This window comes from Triticum urartu, chromosome 7, assembly GCF_003073215.2.
Source record: "Triticum urartu cultivar G1812 chromosome 7, Tu2.1, whole genome shotgun sequence".
In the NCBI taxonomy this organism is placed as follows: domain Eukaryota; kingdom Viridiplantae; phylum Streptophyta; class Magnoliopsida; order Poales; family Poaceae; genus Triticum; species Triticum urartu.
The window spans coordinates 65,978,925-66,001,075 of record NC_053028.1 but is presented as its reverse complement, the minus strand read 5'-3'; the positions used below and the strand labels follow the sequence as shown (position 1 = coordinate 66,001,075).

General features: G+C 43.8%; 1 protein-coding gene across 1 annotated transcript; it reads right to left on the bottom strand.

The window, feature by feature from the left end:
• Window positions 1-594: 594 nt before the first annotated feature.
• On the bottom strand, window positions 595-5,278 carry LOC125518367 (WAT1-related protein At5g64700-like). Its single transcript, XM_048683237.1, has 7 exons — window positions 5,070-5,278; window positions 4,881-4,943; window positions 2,971-3,087; window positions 2,547-2,784; window positions 1,119-1,277; window positions 753-904; window positions 595-673 (listed from the first exon to the last, which is right to left on the bottom strand). The coding sequence occupies exons 1-7, from the start codon at window positions 5,276-5,278 to the stop codon at window positions 595-597; spliced, it is 1,017 nt and encodes a 338-aa protein (XP_048539194.1).
• Window positions 5,279-22,151: the final 16,873 nt, after the last annotated feature.

The following is a 22,151-nucleotide window of genomic DNA, read 5'->3' as shown; positions in this document are numbered from 1 at the left end:
GCTTGTTAGCAGCTAGCTAGCTTGGAATGAGGCTGAAACTTGAGGCTGCGTACGCACGTAGATATAGGAGCGGGCTCGTGCAATTCGATGCTCGCCTGCCTCGGGTGCATACGTCAGTATGGATGTGAGAGAATTTGGCCCTGCATGTGAAATGTGGTTTTCCTCATGATAAACGCATCGTACGAGCCGATCTGCTGTGACAGCCTCACGATCGTCATGCACACAAAATGCTTGCATGGGTCATGCACACGTACACCCGAATGGTGATCTGCACTGGACCGAAACGTACGTTGCGTAGTACATAAGTGGTAAACAAGTTATGTTTGATATGATCCCAAACGATCGAACGAGCGTACGCATGCTCGTGCAAGGTAATTTGTCAAATGGACTGGGGAGAGATGGATTAAAACTGCATTGCCAAGTAAGTGATGTTGTCATCTCTCTGTGGCTTACATGGATGTTCGGACCGACCGTTGAGGTCCTAAAAAAACCGTGTGGTCTTCCATCTAATGTATTATGATCTTCATGTATACAAGTACAAATTTTGTCCTTCTTGTAGCTATATACAAGAACTCTGCCTGCCAACGATGAGATCTATTTGTCACGTACTTCTTTTGATTTTGCCCATAGGAAAGTGTAAAGCCCGACAAGCACCATTGTTGTACCGAGCAGGCTGCAAATATAGAATAAAGAAGAACAATTTCATTTATTTTCTATTCAACAAGACTGGAAGAAGAAGCGAAGCGACGTACCTTCCAACTGTAATTTCATTGCCTATGATGATGGAGTCCAGCAAAATTGTGAATACCACAGACAATGGGTTGAACATCGGAGGATATGTTGGGCCTCGCTTGGCAACAGCCCATGAGTTCAGGCAATATTTCCCTGCTGTTGCAAGTGCCCCCTACACCAAATGATTTCATGTTGATTTCCTAGTGAATAATCGTACATCCACTTTTTTCAATTACCAACTGATTAATTAAATCCTCAATGAATAATTCCAAATAAACTCTGAGTTTCCTAGCTTCAAATGTATCTCAGGTTTTTGCAAAAGAAACATGTATCTTATATTGTAGTCTATTTTTTACATTGATATTTTGTGAGATCAAACGACTCACCGAGTACAAGATAGTCACAAGGTCGAGATTCCATCCTAGCTTCCATGCGTTCTTGTCTGTATTCAATATTATTCCAACTAGTGCTGTTTCGAATCCTCCAACCAAGCATGTCACCATGGATGAGCAATACTTGTATGGATATACCTTGAGAACCTTTGACTGCAACAACATGTTATTATTGCTCTATGCTCCAGTTTCTACTAACAGAAATAACCAAAACTTTTAAAACCAAACATTCTAGTTATGGCTCTACGGTGGACAACCCAATCACGTGTTGAAGTTCTTGCATGCAACAAGACTATCATGAGCTCAATCATCACATGCAATTAAAAGCATTACTATTTACACACAGGGAAACAATGGTTGCTAGTTGCACAAATGGAACAACAAGCACAACGAGATCAATGAATTAAAAGCTGGTTTCGATAATAAATATGGCTTCCTGCTTAACCATTTCCTCAGCTTAGAAATCCATTTTCACCATCAGCCCAAGTACCTCAAACTAGACTGGACTTGGGTATTATTTCAGCAAACTATTTTACACTCGTTTATTACCACGTGGTAAGTTATCATCCTTTTTTGTAACATGTTGCCATGCCATCTAGTAAGTACACTGTCGGCATGTTGGTAAAAATTACCAAATAGCTAATCTGGTAAGTGCATCCTCACACTTCTCATTATGGTAAATATCACAAGCCAGTGTGATAATTACATCACCACCATGTTAGTGACTAACACTAACATTGACCATGATTATTGATACATCAAGTTTTCACCAAACATCATAGTAAATACTCCATCTGTAAACTGATATAAGATCTTTTAGATCACTAAGTAGTGACCTAAAAGATCTTATATTAGTTTTAGAGGGAGTACATCATTATCATGATAATTACATCACTACTATGTTGGTAAGTAAGAGTACCGAAACATAGTGGCGAGTAACTATCATCACACCATATAGCAGTAACAACGTGATTACTGCATCAACATTATTGTAGTATTGTTTATTTATAAATTAGTACTATAAATACAGTGCAAACTTCTAGGGGCACTAACTAGTGGTGTCCATGATATATCACCTCTCTGTATATATGAGATTACACGTGTACACAAAGTGATGAATACTCTTTGGGTGACGCATCTAGAACAAAACATGATGCCATTATCCTCTCAAACTAACCAAGTGAAGTGAAAGTAGGCAATGTTGGTACTAATATGATGATTACTTACAAGATATTGTATGGAAAGTTTTAATGCAAAATATATTGTGACGGCTGAAATGGCTCAGGGCGTGAGAGGGCTGGGTTTAGGGTTAGTTTTACTGTCCAAATGAGCTACATCTCCCTAGTCGTATACTAAATAATGTAACGTACTTAACACAAAGAACGAGGGATACCAGCAACATGTCACTGCATGGACGGTCACCTGGATCAGGTACCAGCAAGCATGTGCGAAGCTGCTGCCTACCAAGAATATTGTCCCTCTTAGTTGATTGCCTGCACCCTCAGCTGTTTGTTCCTTGGGGTGGATCTTCAGGATGGGATCCCAGAGATGCAACACCTTGCCCTTGTAAAGGCTGATGAGCATTGTGCCTCCAACAGAGAACAGAATGGCTGCAATCTTCAGTGATCCGACCACACTCCAGATTCGCAATGTCTCCATTCTAAATGTTCATGCATACCACATACATGGGTTGGAAAATAAGATAAAAATATAATGAAAGTTGATTAGCAGTTAGAACATTTGAATCCATCGCCCCGAGTTTGCATCCATTTGTGGGTTGTCAAGGAGTTGATTTAAATAAATGCTAATTTATTATGAACGCATGAATAATGAAGAAATTTGTTACCTGAAGACGAGCGACAGGATGAAGGTGGCCAGCGGAATTAGGTTCATAAAGATGACGGCGTAAGATGGTGTTGTGTCACTGAGGCCATAGCAGTAGAAGCTCATCGGCACTGCGTACCTGTATATTATGTTCATTTAATTAGTTCATAGAAGTATATATTGTTTAGACTAGTATTTTGTTCACGCAGATGGCCCTCTTAAGGCTCTAAAATCAGCTATGTATTAGCTTAAACTTTTTAGAAAAGGAGGTTAAACGCCCGGCCGTTGCATAAATTAATGCATGCAGCCATCTTTATTAATTATTTCACAAAGGTCTGACAAGAATATACATCATCCACGCAAAGCCATCACTCACACTTACAGACTCGATAATGTGGAGTGCTCTCACTGCCCATATCTAAAACCGTTGTCGTCGTCGATCCATCCACATAACGTATCGGGACCAACAGTCGGTGTAGGCTACCTAAAACGCACACCACATGCACACGTTTTAGAAGCGGTCATCATCATCGGACCACTGACCCATCTTCAGGAGAGAGGTCATCATCATCCTTGCCACTTCGGACATCCGTCGACGCCACAACGGTGCCCAACAGCGCCACCGCCCCGCGCTCGTCCGTCCAGACGCGAAGACTCTAGAAGATCTGTCGTGCGTAGCAACTGCCAACCAGGCATCACCCAGCGTAGAACCTATCGGCCAGGCATGACTTGATAGCTCCACTGAAGCTCCGTGCAAGACGAAGCCGCTCCACCTCCTGCCTCTGTCTTCCAGCGCTGCTCCACAAACGATACTCCCAAGAGAGAAACGGCACCGTAGTATCGCCATCGTCCGATCTGGAAGACCAGATCCTAGGGTTTTTCCCGAAGCAGCACGAGTGGGTCGACAACAGTTACACGACGATGCCTTCATCAAGGTAACGACGCAAAACGCTGACATCGCCCGCCTACGCCTCGGTTTTCACCGACAACTATATGTCTCCCCGACTCGTATCCGGGACTAGATGATGAATCTCGAGATTCGACCACCCAACCGCATGCCGACCACCTCTGACGGAAGAGATGACCACCATCGCCAGTTGCACCGGTCAGAACAGATATAACCAGAGGTGCCGCAGACGCGACCACTAGACCCTCCACGCCGCCGCCACCGCCGATCCAAAGGCGGATGGTGCGCCGCTGCCGCCAACGACTGCAGCGCCGCCGCCGCCCGAACAGGGCTGGCCGCCACGCCCGCAGCCCACGCCGCCTCCGACAACGCCCCCATCGCCGTTGTGTCGATCGGATCGGGCGCACCTTCACACGATTCGGGGCCCCACACAACCTAGAGCCACGGGAGAGAGGCGATGTCCTCCGCCACCACCGTCGGCCCCCGGGCTTAGACCGGCGGCGGCGGAGGGAGGGGAGGAGGGAGTGTGAGCCCCCGGCGGCTGGGTTTAGGGCACCACCCGAGTCACCCTAGCGGGGACGACACGGGAGCTGCGGGGTTTCGTTTGCGTGTCTTAAATGAAAGTGACTACTTTTCTCTTTTCTTTTGTGAGGGGCTGAGGGGTACGGTTATGTACGACTGAAGCTCTCGTCATCCAAACACTATATGTCTACTATATAAACATATAGCTGACTTGGAGAGAATAATGTACCCTAGCACTAATCACTATAGTACGGCGGTTGACTTATCACAAGTTCATTTGCTAGTCAAGCATCTTATCGAAGTTTGCTAATGGGAGATCCTTTTTAGGAGATTTTTAACCTGCACCAGAAATAATGTCTTAAAGAGTTCAGGGGGGTACAACATCAATCGTTATAAAGTCAATTACATAGTTAGTGGCGCTATATCATTTGCACGTCAACATGCGCGCAGGTGCAATGTACTAACTGCGTTTGGACCCTGGACTGATTGATGAACAAACGTACCCAATAAAGGCGTTGAGGAAGATCCATCCCGTGGCGTGCCAGCCCATCTCCTTCCACTTGCCCCTGCATGCGCGCAACCGAAACCCACAATACCATGCATGGGATCAGAACTGGCAACTGTTTTCGTTTCCAGTTTCAGTGAAGGCGTTGAGGAAGATATGAAATCTAAGGATACTTAAGAGTGAATACCTTTCGTAGATGAGCGCCAAGGGGAGGATGACGGCGGCGCCGAAGAGCCTGCGGTAGGCCAGGAGCGCGAAGATGAAGATGCCGCCGCTGATGGACAGCTTGGAGAGCAGGATCATCCCCGTGATGAACAGCTGCACCAGCACCATCGACGCCGGCGTCCTCCACTCCCACCCCGCCGCCGGCTTCTCCCTATCCGCGCCGATGTCCATCGATCGTTGCAGCCGATCGACCGCCGGCTCGCCGTGTATATATGGTGGGCAGGGCCGCCTATCTTGCTGCTGCTAGCCAGGGAAGCATGCACTGAAACTTGGGAGTATATATGCACGCACATAGGGGCCGGCGGATCCGTGGTCTCGTGCAGCTCGATGCTACCCTGCCTCCGGTCAGAGGGAGGGAGGGGGAAAGGGAAGTGAATTTTGCCCTGTGGTGGGTGTCCCCCTGATAAACGCATCGTATACGAGTCCGTTGTAACAACCTCAAGATGGGTCATGCGTATTGCATACACCAGTCGGCCGGTCTGCGGCACCGGGCCGTGACGTCTTCCCGGTTTACAAACGGTTTAGATTTTTCTTGGGGTTCTGACAAAGGCTCCAGCCACGCTTGTTGGTTTTCGCAAACAAAAAAAAAGGTATCCATGCAACTTTTTTTTTTCAAACATGGCACAAACGCAGATACTTAGAAACACATGCATACACTAGGCTACGGTCACATGCACGCACATTCTATCCCTACGAGCACCTTCGACAGGCTAATCCGGTAGGTCTTGAGATTGACGAAGTTGCCACAGGCACCTCGCTAACGACGGCACGTCGCTTATACCACTAAAAGAATAAAACTATTAAATTCTAGAATAAGTCCAGAAAAGTGCAAGCACCCATGCCAAATCTAGAACTTAAACCTTGGTCGGCAGGTTCCATTCCACCAAAACCTGGTTCGAATTGTCTTTACAGTTTTTACAGTGAAACCTTACCGAAAACTACTTATCAATTATTTCTGCTCCTCGTTAGGTTCAACACTCTTACTTATCAAAAACGCTATGATAGATCCCTTACACTTGTCGGTCATCAGTCGGCGTGGGGGCGGGCGCAGTGGCCTCATCACCGACGCGTGGAGCGCCAGGGGTAGGTCGGGCCAGAGAGCGAGCTCATCTGTGCAGAGGCCCCAAGGGCCTACTTAAACGTGTCGTCCTCGGTTCCTCATCCTTGACCACGGGATGCTGCGGTGGCTCGGGCACTAGAGCATGCACGCGGTGGTGCTGGAGCACGTGCACGCGCGAAGCATGAGCAGCAGCGTTGGTCGTGCTCGTTGTCGAACTAGGTGTCCTAGTAATTAAGGCGACTCCTTGAAAAAAATGAAATCATCAAGGAGGTCGTTCCGCGGTAGTGCCCAATGGCGGCGGATCTTTGCCGCCCGTGCGCGACCGGAGGCCAGAACTGCTGGTGCTGGAACCCTTTTCGGGTTCAATTCCACAGCTTTGCATCGGCGAGGGGAGGAGTGGGCGTGGATCCCCTCCACCTACACGTGTGGACACAAAAACGATAGAAAACGACAAATGTGTCGCCTCATTGGGGCATGGTTTATGTCCACGTGGATAGAACGGACGCGAGCAGACGGAAGTGCATACCTGCGTTGGTGTTGCCCTAAGCGGCCGAGTGATACGTTTTAAAGGTATCTATAATTTTTTATTGTTTTATGCTATTATAATATCACTTTTTATGCAACTGCATCTAATCCCAAAATTGGTATAAATTGCTATCAAAAGTATTCAAAAGTGATATTATAATAGCATGAAACAATCAAAAAATATTCAACTATATATCATGGACGTAATGCCTATATAAGATTATACCATGAACGATCATAATCATAAATATAAATATTAAAATTTAATCACTGCCCAACTGTAATTTTTTCGCCACACCTGGCTTGAATGCTTGTAGAGATGTCACTGTTGAATCTATGGCCCCAGGGTCCATCTTCTTAGAGTGAAAACTTTGCCAAAAATATTATTTCCTTGTTTTACCTTTTTCTATTTTATCTATCTATCAATTCCTAGCATAACTTGTAATTTAATCTTGTAACTAGCAAGACAAGAAGCATGACATTCTTCTTGACGTGTTGGGAACAATTTTGTCTTGTGTTTTGGTACCAATGACTTTCCTGGAAGGACTCCTTCTAGTTCGATAAAACTTGATTCACTACCAAGTCAAATACTTATTGCTAGGTTACTTCATCCTTATACTTGAATTACCCAACCACTCTGATGAGAGAGCAAGCGACGAGCCACCCAGTCCTTTAGGCGCATAGGTCACTCAATAGCGACCTAACGTGTACCCCCTTGCTCCCCGCCTCCCCGCTATGTTCACATGGCTGGCCCAATAACTTCCTTTTATGTTTCAACCTGTCCAAACAGGATTTTGTGTGTGTTTTTCCTTTCCTTTTTTATTTTTTCATATTTGTTCATTCCTTTCAATTTCCCCTTTTCATTTTCTTTTCTCTTCCGACTTTCATTATTCCTTTTTTCGTGTTTTCTTTTATTTTTCTTTTTTCTTTTTCATTTTCATTTTCATTTTTCCTTTTTTTACTTCTTTTCTGTTTCCTTTTTCATTTAGCGAACAACTTTGAAACTCGTGTACATTTTTTGAAATAATGAGTATTTCCTGTATTCATGCACATTTTTATGAAATTTTGAACAGTTTTTAAATCCGTGAACATATCTTAAAAATTGTGAAATTTACTTTTTTGAAACTTGTGAACAATGTTTTGAATCAGGGAATAATTTTTGAAATTTGAGAACAATTTTCTAAATTCACGAACATTTTTAATAGGCATGAACGTTTTTCAAATTTATGAACTTTCAAATAATCGAGAATGTGGGATAAGCTAGTACACTATGCATATATAAAAGGACATCGAGAGATGGACCAGCTTCATGACTAGTGCGATGTGTGCTGGCTTCACTGAGATCCACGTGTCTGCCACTGAAATTAAGTATATCACTGAACCTGAAGCTGGGACGTAGTGGCTCGTTTGGAGTTTTGGACGTGGCCTAGACCAGGACATAGGCGGAATCGCACACTAAACTAATAGCCTGCATTTCGTTAAGGGGGTCATCCCGTGACACCACTGGGTGGGTCTTGCTACGTCCGCCCCTGGCTAAGGCGTGCATGCATAGATCGAGGCAGTACCAGAGCAACGTAACGAAAAACAGTTCATGGCAACTATTTGTGCGTCGACAGCATGCAGGTGCGATGTATGTACTGACTGCATACCCGATGAAGGCGCTGAGGAAGATCCATCCCGTGGCATGCCAACCCGTCTCCCTCCATTTGCGTCTGCGCATAGCAAAATTCACAGCTAGCTTAGCTGATTTAAATCCACGAGGGGTCACGACTCATTCAATGATGAGTTGGGAGATTTTATTTCTACGAGAACATACGCCCGAACAGTAGCAAGAACATTAGGAAGATAACAAAGAACAGAACAATCAGCAAAGTTAAAATTAAAATTACGTCAAAAACCATACTGACTGGCTTCTTCACTCGTTTGTACGCCCATAAATCATGAGTGGACATGTTTCCATGCGAGGATGGTATCACCTCCATCCGTTGCCACGTGATGCGTGCAGTTTGTGTACAATGAGCCTCGTATATCGATTTTTAGGCACCATGTCAATATTATATACTTCACGTATTATCCAGTCAATAAGTGTGTATGCCCCACCACACAATAACTGCACTGATCCCACGTTATTGTTCATAAGAGTTAATAGACAGCCTGCAGCACCGCCTGCATTTTCTCCCCATCCTTTTTCCATCCAGCAACTCCTCTCTCATTCGTCCTCCCCAGTTCATCACTCTGTTCATGTGCATACTAGCTAGCTAGAGCTCATCCAGATGTAAAGTCGTTGCTATACTACAGTCCATATTCCTCGTCCTCACTTTCTTTCTCTCGACCCTCTCCCCAGCTCCCCCAGCACCAGTATTTTATGTTCATGTCCTAGTGTTATTCATGTGTTCATCAATGTCCCAGAGCAATTTTCTTTGCGAGATCAGAGCAATTCTTTAGCTCCTTGAGCGACGCGGATAGCGATGAGGTCGGTCTACTCCCACTAATCATCACAAATTGATGTCCATGTGGTGGAGTCAAATGTGCAGATGTATCTATAAGTTTGGTAAAACTTATAGTACTACCTCTGTCTAGGTGAATAAGTCATTCGCGTAGTTCTAGGTCGATGATTTAACTATCTAAATATGTATTATATGTAACAAAAATATATATTTAGAAATTACATCCACGTAGAAATCTGGTGATATACTTTTCATGACATATAACACATATTTAATGCCTCAAATTGATGACCTAGAACTACGCGAATAACCTAGAACTAGACGGAGGTAGTAGTATGTTACTATAACCTTGTCTCTCTTCTTTACTTGTGTGCCACATAAGCATGTTTTTGAGTTCCAAGCGCATGACACTGGTTATGTTTACCCCCACCATGGCCAGCCTTGCAGCTAATTGATGGCATTTAAGACCAGGACCACAATCAGATGCACGTTTAAACGTACTCCCTTATTTCCTTTTTACTCTGCGTATTAGATTTGTGTCAAATCGAACTTAGCAAAATTTGAACAAAATTATATTAAAAAGTATCAACATCTACGACACCAAATATATATACTACTATGAAACTACATTTCATAATGAATCTAACAATATTGATTTGACATTGTAAATATTGATACTTTTATCTATAAGTTTGGTTGAAGTAGAGATACTTTGACTTCAGACAAAACTTATATGCAGACTGAAAAAGACCGGAGGGAGTATGCCACTGACTCACTGAGGACCGTGAAGCTGGTGTACATTGTCAACGCGTAGGTAATAATACAGCATTAATATACGCATGACTATGATGAACTGATACACCAGTACACCCAGACACAAACTGAACTTGGACAAAAAAAACCACAACAAAAATGGCAGGCCCGCACTTGTTAAGTGCCACTCAGGGCGTACAGGTTCCAGATAGACACATTCAAACGTCAACTAACGTTTTTAAATGGCCTGCGTTGCATTAACACAACACCATTAAAATAGACGCCTAGCCCACCAGCTCATTTGAGATGCCTAACTCAACTCACATACTTCGTATCACAGTATACGTATTTCTCAAATTAACCCACCGTATTATTTTGGTATTCATTAATCCGCTATGTTAAGTGCTAATCTCAGAGCATAGATAGACTGGTCGGATTTCATCCTCGCGTGGCACCATGTCCCAAAAGTCCGCGTCCGATTCTACGCTGCCTAACAGAGCTTGAAAGTTACACCAAATCAGTAGTAAATGAAAGGGACACATGCAAATACCCTCTCTATACTAGGTTTTAAAGACCGCAATAGTCACTCACCACTAGAAACAAGATCTGGTAACAGTTGGTGAAACACCGATTGGGACATCATGTAAAGTAATTGAGGAAGCGTAGAACCCTTCGTCTGGGCCGCATTGTATATATATATGAGATATGTCGTGGCTTACAAGGTAGAGATCGGTCGAGGGAAAGAGATCGGGATCGACTCAACTGGTTACAGAGAGAGAGAGATAACAGAAGAAGAGATAAGAGAGAAGATTACAAGTTTAAACTACTCTCCTACCTCTATACAACTTATTCTAACATTCTCCCTCAATCTGAACCGAATGAACTTTTCGAAGGTTAAGATTGTTCTTGAACTCATTCAAACTTCCTGTAGTAAGAGGTTTTGTGAAGCCATCAGCAAGTTGATCACCAGTTGGTATAAAACGAATATCAAGTAGCTTTCGAGCTACTCTTTCTCTGACAAAGTGAAAATCAACTTCAATATGTTTGGTTCGTGCATGGAAAACAGGATTAGCTGAGAGATAGGTTGCACCAATATTATCATACCATAACCTCGCAGCCTGTGGAGCCTTAATTCCAAGTTCATATAGCAAAGTCTGTATCCACATTACCTCAGTTGTAGCATTAGCAAGTGCTTTATACTCAGCTTCTGTACTTGATCTAGAACCAGTAGCCTGTTTTCTTGCACTCTATGACACAAGATTTGTTCCCAAAAACACAGCAAAACCACCTGGGGACCTCCTGTCATCAGCACACCCTACCCGGTCTGCATCAGAATATGCAGTAACAAGTAGGGACAATGATTTGGTAATCTGAAGTCCAAGGCCTTCTGACTATTTAAGATACCTTAAAATCCTTTTTACTGAAGTCCAGTGAGTTGTTCTAGGTGCATGTAAATACTGACATACCTTATTAACAGAATAAGAAATATCAGGACGGGCAAGAGTCAAATATTGTAAAGCACCAACAACACTTCTATATTTTGTTGCATCTTCTGGTCCAAGTGCCTCCCCACTTTCAACTGTAAGTTTTTATGAAGTTGAAATTGGTGTACTCACAGGTTTGCATTTTTCCAACCCCACTCTCTTGAGTATGTCAGTGGTGTATTTTTCCTGTGTAAGAAGTATACCATCCTTTATCTGGTTAACTTCTAAGCCAAGAAAATAATGAAGATCACCTAAGTCCTTGAGAGCAAATTCCAACTTCAAATATTTAAGCAAATAAGTGGTAGCATGTGCACTTAAACTAGCAACAATTATATCATCAACATAGACAAGCACAAATATAGTGATCTTATCTCTATGATAAAAGAACAATGAGGTATCTGCTTTGGTGTAAACCCAAGTTGTTGTAGTTGCATGTTCAATCTTGAGTACCAAGCTCTCGGGGCCTGTTTCAAACCATACAAAGATTTATCCAACTTACATACATAGTGTGGTGTACTTTGGTCCTCATATCCTGGTGGTTTCCGCATGAACACTTCTTCCTCAAGAACACCATGAAGAAACGTGTTCTGAACATCTAGCTGGCGTAAGCTCCAACCTCTGGAAACATCAATAGACAGTACAAGTCGAATAGTAGCTGACTTAACAATAGGACTAAACGTATCTTCATAATCAATACCAAATCTCTGTTTGAAACCTTTGGCAACTAGTCTAGCCTTGTATCTGTCTATGCTTCCATCAGATTTTGTCTTTATCTTGTATACCATTTACAATCTATGACATTGTGACCCTGCTTTGGTGGTACTAAATGCCATGTTTTATTTTTCATGAGTGCATCATATTCGTTATCCGTAGCTTCTTTCCACTCTTTGTGTGTAAGAGCATCATGCAAATGAGTTGGTGTATTGGTGAATTCTTTTTCTTGATAGCCCAATTCTGCACAAACATCATTAGAACCGCTATTTTTGATGGAATTTTGCACACAGTCAGTTTTACTTAATTCGCCCCCATGATCAGAAAGGAGTGCTATTTCAGCACGGAGAAGGGCTCTGGCGTTGGGATGAAGTTTCGCAAACGGAAAGAGGGTTTCATCAAAAACAACATCGCGAGAAATATAGATTCGCCCAGTTGCAACTTCTAAGCATTTGTAACCTTTATGAAGATTGCTATAGCCAATAAACACACATTGAGTAGAACGAAATTCGAGTTTATGGCGATTGTATGGACGTAGGTTGGGATAGCAAGCGCACCCAAATATTTTGAGAGAATTGTAGTCAGGTTTTTGATGATACAGACGCTCCAATGGAGTGGTGTTGCCAATAACTTTACTAGGGAGACGATTTATAAGGTAGGTGGCAGGGATGAATGCTTCATCCCAATACTTGAGAGGCATAGATGCATGAGCAAGAAGAGATAGGCCAACTTCAACAATGTGGCAATGTTTCTGCTCAGCGGAGTCGTTTTGTTGGTGGGCATGAGGACAAGATATATGATGTTCAATGCCTATGCTACGGAAGAAAGAGTTGAGTTTTTCATACTCCCCTCCCCAGTCACTTTGGACTGTCAAAATTTTCCGATCAAAGTGCCGTTCAACAAGTTTTTGGAACTCTTGAAACACAGAGAAAACTTCAGATTTGTACTTGAGCAAATAAATCTAGGTAAACTTGCTATAGTCATCAATGAAACTGACATAATATTTTTTTTCTTCCAAAAGAATCTCTGGCATGACCCCTTACATCACTGGAAATAAGTTCTAAAGGAACATGAGATACACTATTCGACTTGGGATAAGGGAGTTGGTGACTCTTGGCACATTGACAAGCTTCACAAACAGACTCATTACCTGAACTATGTGACAATAAGAGATTGCCTTTATTGACTACTTGTTTAACAATGATCGATGATGGATGTCCTATTCTTTGATGCCACCTTGCCAAAGAGGGCTTGATGACGGAGTAGACTTGATGACGCTTGCGACTAAGTGCTACGGATGTGATGGGGTGGAGACCTCCAATGCCTCTATCATGATGGAGGAGTTCCCTCGTTGCCCGATCCTTTATAAAAAAGTAACGAGGGTGAATTTCAAAGAAGATGTTATTATCATTGGCTAAACGAGACATGGAGGCAAGGTTTTTGTCGGCTTGAGGAACACGAAAAATATCTTTTAAGACTAGATCGCGTTTAAGTGTAGGGGAATTGCATACATGATAGAGCCTATGGCTGAAGCATAGGGAACATCTTTCATTTTCTCTCTATCTTCAGCAGTGGTCGGGCATTGAGTATGACTCAACTTCAGACCTTGTAATACAGGCAAGAACCCTTTCTTTGCTTGATCCTTTTTGAACTTCTTCAAAACTTTGTCAAGGTATGTGCTTTGTGAAAGTCCTATCAAGTGTCTTGATCTATCTCTATAGATCTTGATGCCTAATATGTAAGCAGCTTCACCGAGGTATTTCATTGAAAAACTCTTATTTGAGTATCCTTTTATGCTATCCAAAAATTCTATATCATTTCCAATCAGCAATATGTCATCCACATATAATATCAGAAATGCTACAGAGCTCTCACTCACTTTCTTGTAAATACAGACTTCTCCAAAAGTCTGTATAAAACCATATGCTTTTATCACACTATCAAAACATTTATTCCAACTCCGAGAGGCTTGCACCAGTCCATAAATGGATCGCTGGAGCTTGCACACTTTGTTAGCTCCCTTTGGATCGACAAAACCTTCCGGTTGCATCATATACAACTCTTCTTCCAGAAATCCATTCAGGAATGCAGTTTTGACATCCATTTGCCAAATTTCATAATCATAAAATGCGGCAATTGCTAACATGATTCGGACAGACTTAAGCATCGCTACGGGTGAGAAAGTCTCATCGTAGTCAATCCCTTGAACTTGTCGAAAACCTTTTGCATCAAGTCGAGCTTTGTAGAAAGTAACATTATCGTCAGCGTCAGTCTTCTTCTTGAAGATCCATTTATTCTCAATGGCTTGCCGATCATCGGGCAAGTCAACCAAAGTCCACACTTTGTTCTCATACATGGATCCCATCTCAGATTTCATGGCCTCAAGCCATTTCATGGAATTTGGGCTCACCATCGCTTCTTCATAGTTTTAGGTTCGTCATGGTCTAGTAACATAACCTCCAGAACAGGATTACCGTACCACTCTGGTGCGGATCTTACTCTGGTTGACCTACGAGGTTCAGTAGTAACTTGATCTGAAGCTTCATGATCAATATCATTAACTTCCTCACTAATTGGTGTAGGTGTCACAAGAACCAGTTTCTGTGATGAACTACTTTCCAACAAGGGAGCAGGTACAGTTACCTCATCAAGTTATACTTTCCTCCCACTCACTTCTTTCGAGAGAAACTCATTCTCTAGAAAGGATCCAAATTTAGCAACAAAAGTCTTGCCTTCAGATCTGTGATAGAAGGTGTACCCAACAGTTTCCTTTGGGTATCCTATGAAGACACATTTCTCTGATTTGGGTTCGAGCTTATCAGGTTGAAGATTTTTCACATAAGCATCGCAGCCCCAAACTTTAAGAAACGAGAACTTTGGTTTCTTGCCAAACCATAGTTCATAAGGCGTCGTCTCAACTGATTTCTATGGTGCCCTATTTAACGTGAATGCAACCGTCTCTAAAGCATAACCCCAAAATGATAGCGGTAAATCAGTAAGAGACATCATAGATCTCACCATATCTAGTAAAGTACGATTACGACATTCAGACACACCATTACGCTGTGGTGTTCCGGGTGGCATGAGTTGCGAAACTATTCCGCATTGTTTCAAATGTATACCAAACTTGTAACTCAAATATTCTCCTCCACGATCAGATCGTAGAAACTTTATTTTCTTGTTACGATGATTTCCCACTTCACTCTGAAATTCTTTGAACTTTTCAAATGTTTTAGACCTATGTTTCATTAAGTAGATATACACATATCTGCTTAAATCATCTGTGAAGGTGAGAAAATAACGATATCCGCCGCGAGCCTTAACATCCATCGGACCACATACATCTGGATGTATGATTTCCAACAAATCTGTCGCTCGCTCCATAGTTCCGGAGAACGGCATTTTAGTCATCTTTCCCATGAAGCACGGTTCGCAAGTACCAAGTGATTCATAATCAAGTGGTTCCAAAAGTCCATCAGTATGGAGTTTCTTCATGCGATTTATACCAATATGACCTAAACGGCAGTGCCACAAATAAGTTGCACTATCATTATCAACTCTGCATCTTTTGGCTTCAATATTATGAATATATGTATCACTACTATCGAGATTCAACAAAAATAGACCACTCTTCAAGGGTGCATGACCATAAAAGATATTACTCATATAAATAGAACAACCATTATTCTTTGATTTAAATGAATAACCGTCTCGCATCAAACAAGATCCAGATATAATGTTCATGCTCAACGCTGGCACCAAATAACAATTATTTAGGTCTACAACTAATCCCGAAGGTAGATGTAGAGGTAGCGTGTCGACCGCGATCACATCGGCTTTGGAACCATTTCCCACGCGCATCGTCACCTCGTCCTTAGCCAATCTTTGCTTAATCTGTAGTCCCTGTTTCGAGTTGCAAATATTAGCAACAGAACCAGTATCAAATACCCAGGTGCTTCTGTGAGCATTAGTAAGGTACACATCAATAACATGTATATCACATATACCTTTGTTCACCTTGCCATCCTTCTTATCCGTCAAATACTTGGGGCAGTTCCGCTTCCAGTGACCAGTCTGTTTGCAGTAGAAGCACTCAGTCTCAGGCTTAGGTCCAGACTTGGGTTTCTTCTCCTGAGCAGCAACTTGTTTGTTGTTGTTCTTGAAGTTCCCCTTCTTCCCTTTGCCCTTTTTCTTGAAACTGGTGGTCTTGTTGACCATCAACTCTTGATGCTCCTTCTTGATTTCTACCTCCACAGCCATTAGCATTGCGAAGAGCTCGAGAATTGTCTTATCCATCCCTTGCATATTATAGTTCATCATGAAGCTTTTGTAGCTTAGTGGCTGTGATTGAAGAATTCTGTCAATGACACTATCATCCAGAAGATTAACTCCCGGTTGAATCAAGTGATTGTTATACTCAGACATTCTGAGTATATGTTCACTGACAGAACTATTATCGTCCATCTTGCAGCTGTAGAACTTATTGGAGACTTCATATCTCTCAAACCGGGCATTTGCTTGAAATATTAACTTCAACTCCTGGAACATCTCATATGCTCCATGACGTTCAAAGCGTCGTTGAAGTCCCGGTTCTAAGCCGTAAAGCATGTGAAAGTGCAATCATGCCCTTATATTATGTTTTGATGTTAATGACAATCCACATGTAGGGGACTAACAATGGTTGTCAAGTGAATCTCAGGTATTGGTCCCCGGTTCGTCAAATTGTGTGTGGATCAAGAGCATACGAAGTGGGTTCTCTCAAGGATGAAGTGTTAAAATGATGTTACATTTTGTTTCCTTGAGTATAGGATCCCGCACTATTAAGAGGGGATCGATTGGGTTCGTAATAGACTTGCTCGAGTCAAAAATACTCCTTTCCATAGTTTTTTTATCCCCTCTTAACTTTGAATCTTTCTGTCTCTCGGAGTGCCGGATGTCCGGGCCTCTCGCCGGATATCCGGGCCTAGCCATTCCAGAATGCACTTTTGTGCAGTGCTGCTGCCGGATGTCCGGCCCTCTACGCTGGATGTCCGGGCTCCTAGTGCTCGCCGGATGTCCGGCCTCCTTGCCGGATATCCGGGCATAGCTGTCCAGAGGACGTTTTTATGCTGGGCTGCGCGCCGGATGTCCGGCCACCTGCCGGATGTCCGGGCCTTCCTGTTTTGCCGGATGTTCGGGCTTGACCCCCGGATGTCCAACCCCTCTGCTTCCTGCTCTGTTTCTGCCTTGCTCTTCAAGTGGCTTGCTAGGCCGGATGTCCGGCCCCTAGCCCGGATGTCCGGCTTGCCCATTCACTTGCACTACAACGGCCATATTTGAGCTCACACTATATATAGCCCTTCTTCCCCACGGGAGAGTGTTGACCATTCACTTTGGACAAACCCTAGAACACATTTCACTCTCTCTGTCACTCTTCCACACCAAATCTTAGATCCCCAAGGGATTTGAGAGCTTTCGAGAGAAGTTGTCCGATCAAGTGATAGGTCCACTCCTTCTCCTTCTTTGCACCAAACGAATTCGTGATTTTAGTAAGTCTTGAGCTTTTACCCTTCGATCTTGTTACTCTTGGAGGTTGGAGACTCCTAGGCGGTAGAAGTATTTCGGAGAGGAATCGACCTTTGTGATTATCCCCGGAAAAGTTTGTGAGGGTTTGGAGACCACCCCAAGGTCTACCACTAGTGGTTGAGAAACGCCTTCGTGGTGTTGTCTCAAAGGGAGAATAGGGTGTCAGAGTAATGGGCCACGAGTAGGCTAACCCGAGGCCCATGACCTTTCCAGACATCAGGGCTGACTGCGCCCCTCAAGGCAACAGACGGAGAGCCGACTTCAGGAGGGCAGCTGGAGGAACAGCCGGCAGCCTATATGCGTCCGGGTCCTAGAGAAGTGATCAAGACCGGCCGATTCCGACTAGCGGCTTCCAGAGAAGCCGGCCACCGGGAGTCGGCCCACGACATCAGCAAAGCTCATGCCATCATCAGGGGGATGGGACAGGGAGTGGCAACAGTGAAGCCCACTCCCTCCCCTTTTTCCGGGGGATGGCCAGGGCATAGTGCATTGTACCAACGGAGATCTCCGCCTGGTGCAGCACTATTGCCATGCCGTCCCTAACGTCAGCCACAATGGGCGGAGTCCTGTACTCACGACGGTCTGTGTTGGAAATATGCCCTAGAGGCAATAATAAATTGGTTATTATTATATTTCCTTGTTCATGATAATCATTTATTATCTATGCTATAATTGTATTGATAGGAAACTCAGATACATGTGTGGATACATAGACAACACCATGTCCCTAGTGAGCCTCTAGTTGACTAGCTCGTTGATCAATAGATGGTTACAGTTTCCTGACCATGGACATTGGATGTCGTTGATAACGGGATCACATCATTAGGAGAATGATGTGATGGACAAGACCCAATCCTAAGCATAGCACTAGATCGTGTAGTTCGTATGCTATAGCTTTTCTAATGTCAAGTATCATTTCCTTAGACCATGAGATTGTGCAACTCCCGGATACCGTAGGAATGCTTTGGGTGTATCAAACGTCACAACGTAACTGGGTGACTATAAAGGTGCATTACAGGTATCTCCGAAAGTGTCTGTTGGGTTGGCACGAATCGAGACTGGGATTTGTCACTCCGTGTAAGCGGAGAGGTATCTCTGGGCCCACTCGGTAGGACATCATCATATGCGCAATGTGACCAAAGAGTTGATCACGGGATGATGTGTTACGGAACGAGTAAAGAGACTTGCCGGTAACGAGATTGAACTAGTTATTGGATTCCGACGATCGAATCTCGGGCAAGTAACATACCGATAGACAAAGGGAATTGTATACGGGATTGATTAAGTCCTTGACATCGTGGTTCATCCGATGAGATCATCGTGGAACATGTGGGAGCCATCATGGGTATCCAGATCCCGCTGTTGGTTATTGACCGGAGAACGTCTCGGTCATGTCTGCATGTCTCCCGAACCCGTAGGGTCTACACACTTAAGGTTCGGTGACGCTAGGGTTATAGAGATATTAGTATGCGGTAACCCGAAAGTTGTTCGGAGTCCCGGATGAGATCCCGGACGTCATGAGGATTTCCGGAATGGTCCGGAGGTAAAGAATTATATATAGGAAGTGCTATTTCGGCCATCGGGACAAGTTTCGGGGTCATCGGTATTGTACCGGGACCACCGGAAGGGTCCCGGGGGTCCACTGTGTGGGGCCACCTGCCCCGGGGGGGCACATGGGCTGTAGGGGGTGTGCCCTGGCCTATATGGGCCAAGGGCACCAGCCCCAAGAGGCCCATGCGCCAAGAGAGAAAAAAAGGGGAGAGTCCTAAAGGGGGAAGGCACCTCCGAGGTGCCTTGGGGAGGATGGACTCCTCCCCACCCTTGGCCGCACCCTTCCTTCGAGGAAGGGGCAAGGTCTGCGCCTCCCCCTCTCCCTTGGCCCTATATATAGTGGGGAAAAGGAGGAGCAAACCAATCTAAGGCATGGCGCCTCCCTCTCCCTCCCGTGACACATCTCCCTCCTCCCGCAGCGCTTAGCGAAGCCCTGTTGGAATCCCGCTACTTCCACCATGCCGTCGTGCTGCTGGATCTCCATCAACCTCTCCCTCCTCCTTGCTGGATCAAGGCATGGGAGACGTCTCCGTTCCGTACGTGTGTTGAACGCGGAGGTGCCGTCCGTTCGGCACTAGGATCATCGGTGATTTGAATCACGACGAGTACGACTCCATCAACCCCGTTCTCTTGAACGCTTCCGCTTGGCGATCTACAAGGGTATGTAGATGCACTCTCCTTACCCTCGTTGCTAGTCTCTCCATAGATAGATCTTGGTGACACGTAGGAAAATTTTGAATTTCTGCTACGTTCCCCAACAGTGGCATCATGAGCTAGGTCTATTGCGTAGTTTCTATGCACGAGTAGAACACGAAGTAGTTGTGGGCGTTGATTTTGTTCAATATGCTTGCCGTTACTAGTCTTATCTTGATTCGGCGGCATCGTGGGATGAAGCGGCCCGGACCAACCTTACACGTACTCTTACGTGAGACCGGTTCCACCGACAAACATGCACTAGTTGCATAAGGTGGCTAGCGGGTGTCTGTCTCTCCTACTTTAGTCGGATCGGATTCGATGAAAAGGGTCCTTATGAAGGGTAAATAGCAATTGGCATATCACGTTGTGGTTTTGCGTAGGTAAGAAACGTTCTTGCTAGAAACCCATAGCAGCCACGTAAAACATGCAAACAACAATTAGAGGACGTCTAACTTGTTTTTGCAGGGTATGATATGTGATGTGATATGGCCAAAAGGATGTGATGAATAATATACGTGATGTATGAGATTGATCATGTTCTTGTAATAGATGATCATGGAGCCCCAAGATGGAGATCAAAGGAGCTATATGATATTGGCCATATCATGTCACTATTATTTGATTGCATATGATGTTTATCATGTTTATACATCTTATTTGCTTAGAACGACAGTAGTAAATAAGATGATCCCTCATTAAAATTTCAAGAAGTGTTCTCCCCTAACCGTGCACCGTTGCTACAGTTCGTCGTTTCGAAGCATCACGTGTTAATCGGGTGTGATAGATCCTTACGTTCACATACAACGGGTGTAAGACAGTTTTACACAGCAAAAACACTTAGGGTTAACCTGACGAGCCTAGCATGTACAGACATGGCCTCGGAACACAGAGACCGAAAGGTCGAGCATCAGTCGTATAGAAGATACGATCAACATGATGATGTTCACCGATGTTGACTAGTCCGTCTCACGTGTTGATCGGACACGGCCTAGCTCACTCGGATCATGTAATCACTTAGATGACTAGAGGGATGTCTATCTAAGTGGGAGTTCATAAGATGAACTTAATTATCCTGAACATAGTCAAAAGATCTTTGCAAATTATGTCGTAGCTCACGCTTTAGTTCTACTGTTTAGATATGTTCCTAGAGAAAAATTAGTTGGAAGTTGATAGTAGCAATTATGCGGACTAGGTCCGTAAACTGAGGATTGTCCTCATTGCTTCATAGAAGGCTTATGTCCTTAATGCACCGCTCAGTGTGCTGAACCTCGAACGTTGTCTGTGGATGTTGCGAACATCTGACATGCACGTTTTGATAACTACGTGATAGTTCAGTTAAATGGTTTAGAATTGAGGCACCAAAGATGTTTTGAAATGTCACGAAACATATGAGATGTTTTGAGGGCTGAAATTGGGATTTCAGGCTCGTGCCCATGTCAAGAGGTATAAGACCTCCGACGATTTTCTTAAACCTGCAAACTAAGGAGAAAAGCTCAATTGTTGTGCTTGTGCTCAGATTGTCTGAGTACAACAATCGCTTGAATCAAGTGGGAGTTGATCTTCCAGATGAGATAGTGATGTTTCTCCGAAGTCATTACCACCAAGCTGCTAGAGCTTCGTGATGAACTATAATATATCAGGGACATATATGATGATCCTTGAGATATTCGCGATGTTAGACACCACAAAAGTAGAAATCAAGAAGGAGCATCAATTGTTGATGGTTTGTGAAACCGCTAGTTTCAAGAAGGGCAAGGGCAAGAAGGGATACTTCGTGAAACGGCAATTCAGCTCCTGCTCTAGTGAAGAAACCCAAGGTTGAACCCAAACCCGAGACTAAGTGCTTCTGTAATAAGGGGAACAACCACTGGAGCAGAATTACCCTAGATACTTGGTAGATTAGAAGGCTGGCAAGGTCGATAGAAGTATATTGGATATACATTGTGTTGATGTGTACTTTACTAGTACTCCTAGTAGCACCAGGGTATTAGATACCGGTTCGGTTGCTAAGTGTTAGTAACTCGAAATAAAAGCTACGGAATAAACGGGGACTAGCTAAAGGTGAGCTGACGATATGTGTTGGAAGTGTTTCCAATGTTGATATGATCAAGCATCGCACGCTCCCTCTACCATCGAAATTGGTGTTTGCGTTGAGCATAGACGTGATTAGATTATGTCTACCGCAATACGGTTATTCATTTAAGGAGAATAATGGTTACTCTGTTTATTTGAATAATACCTTCAATGGTCTT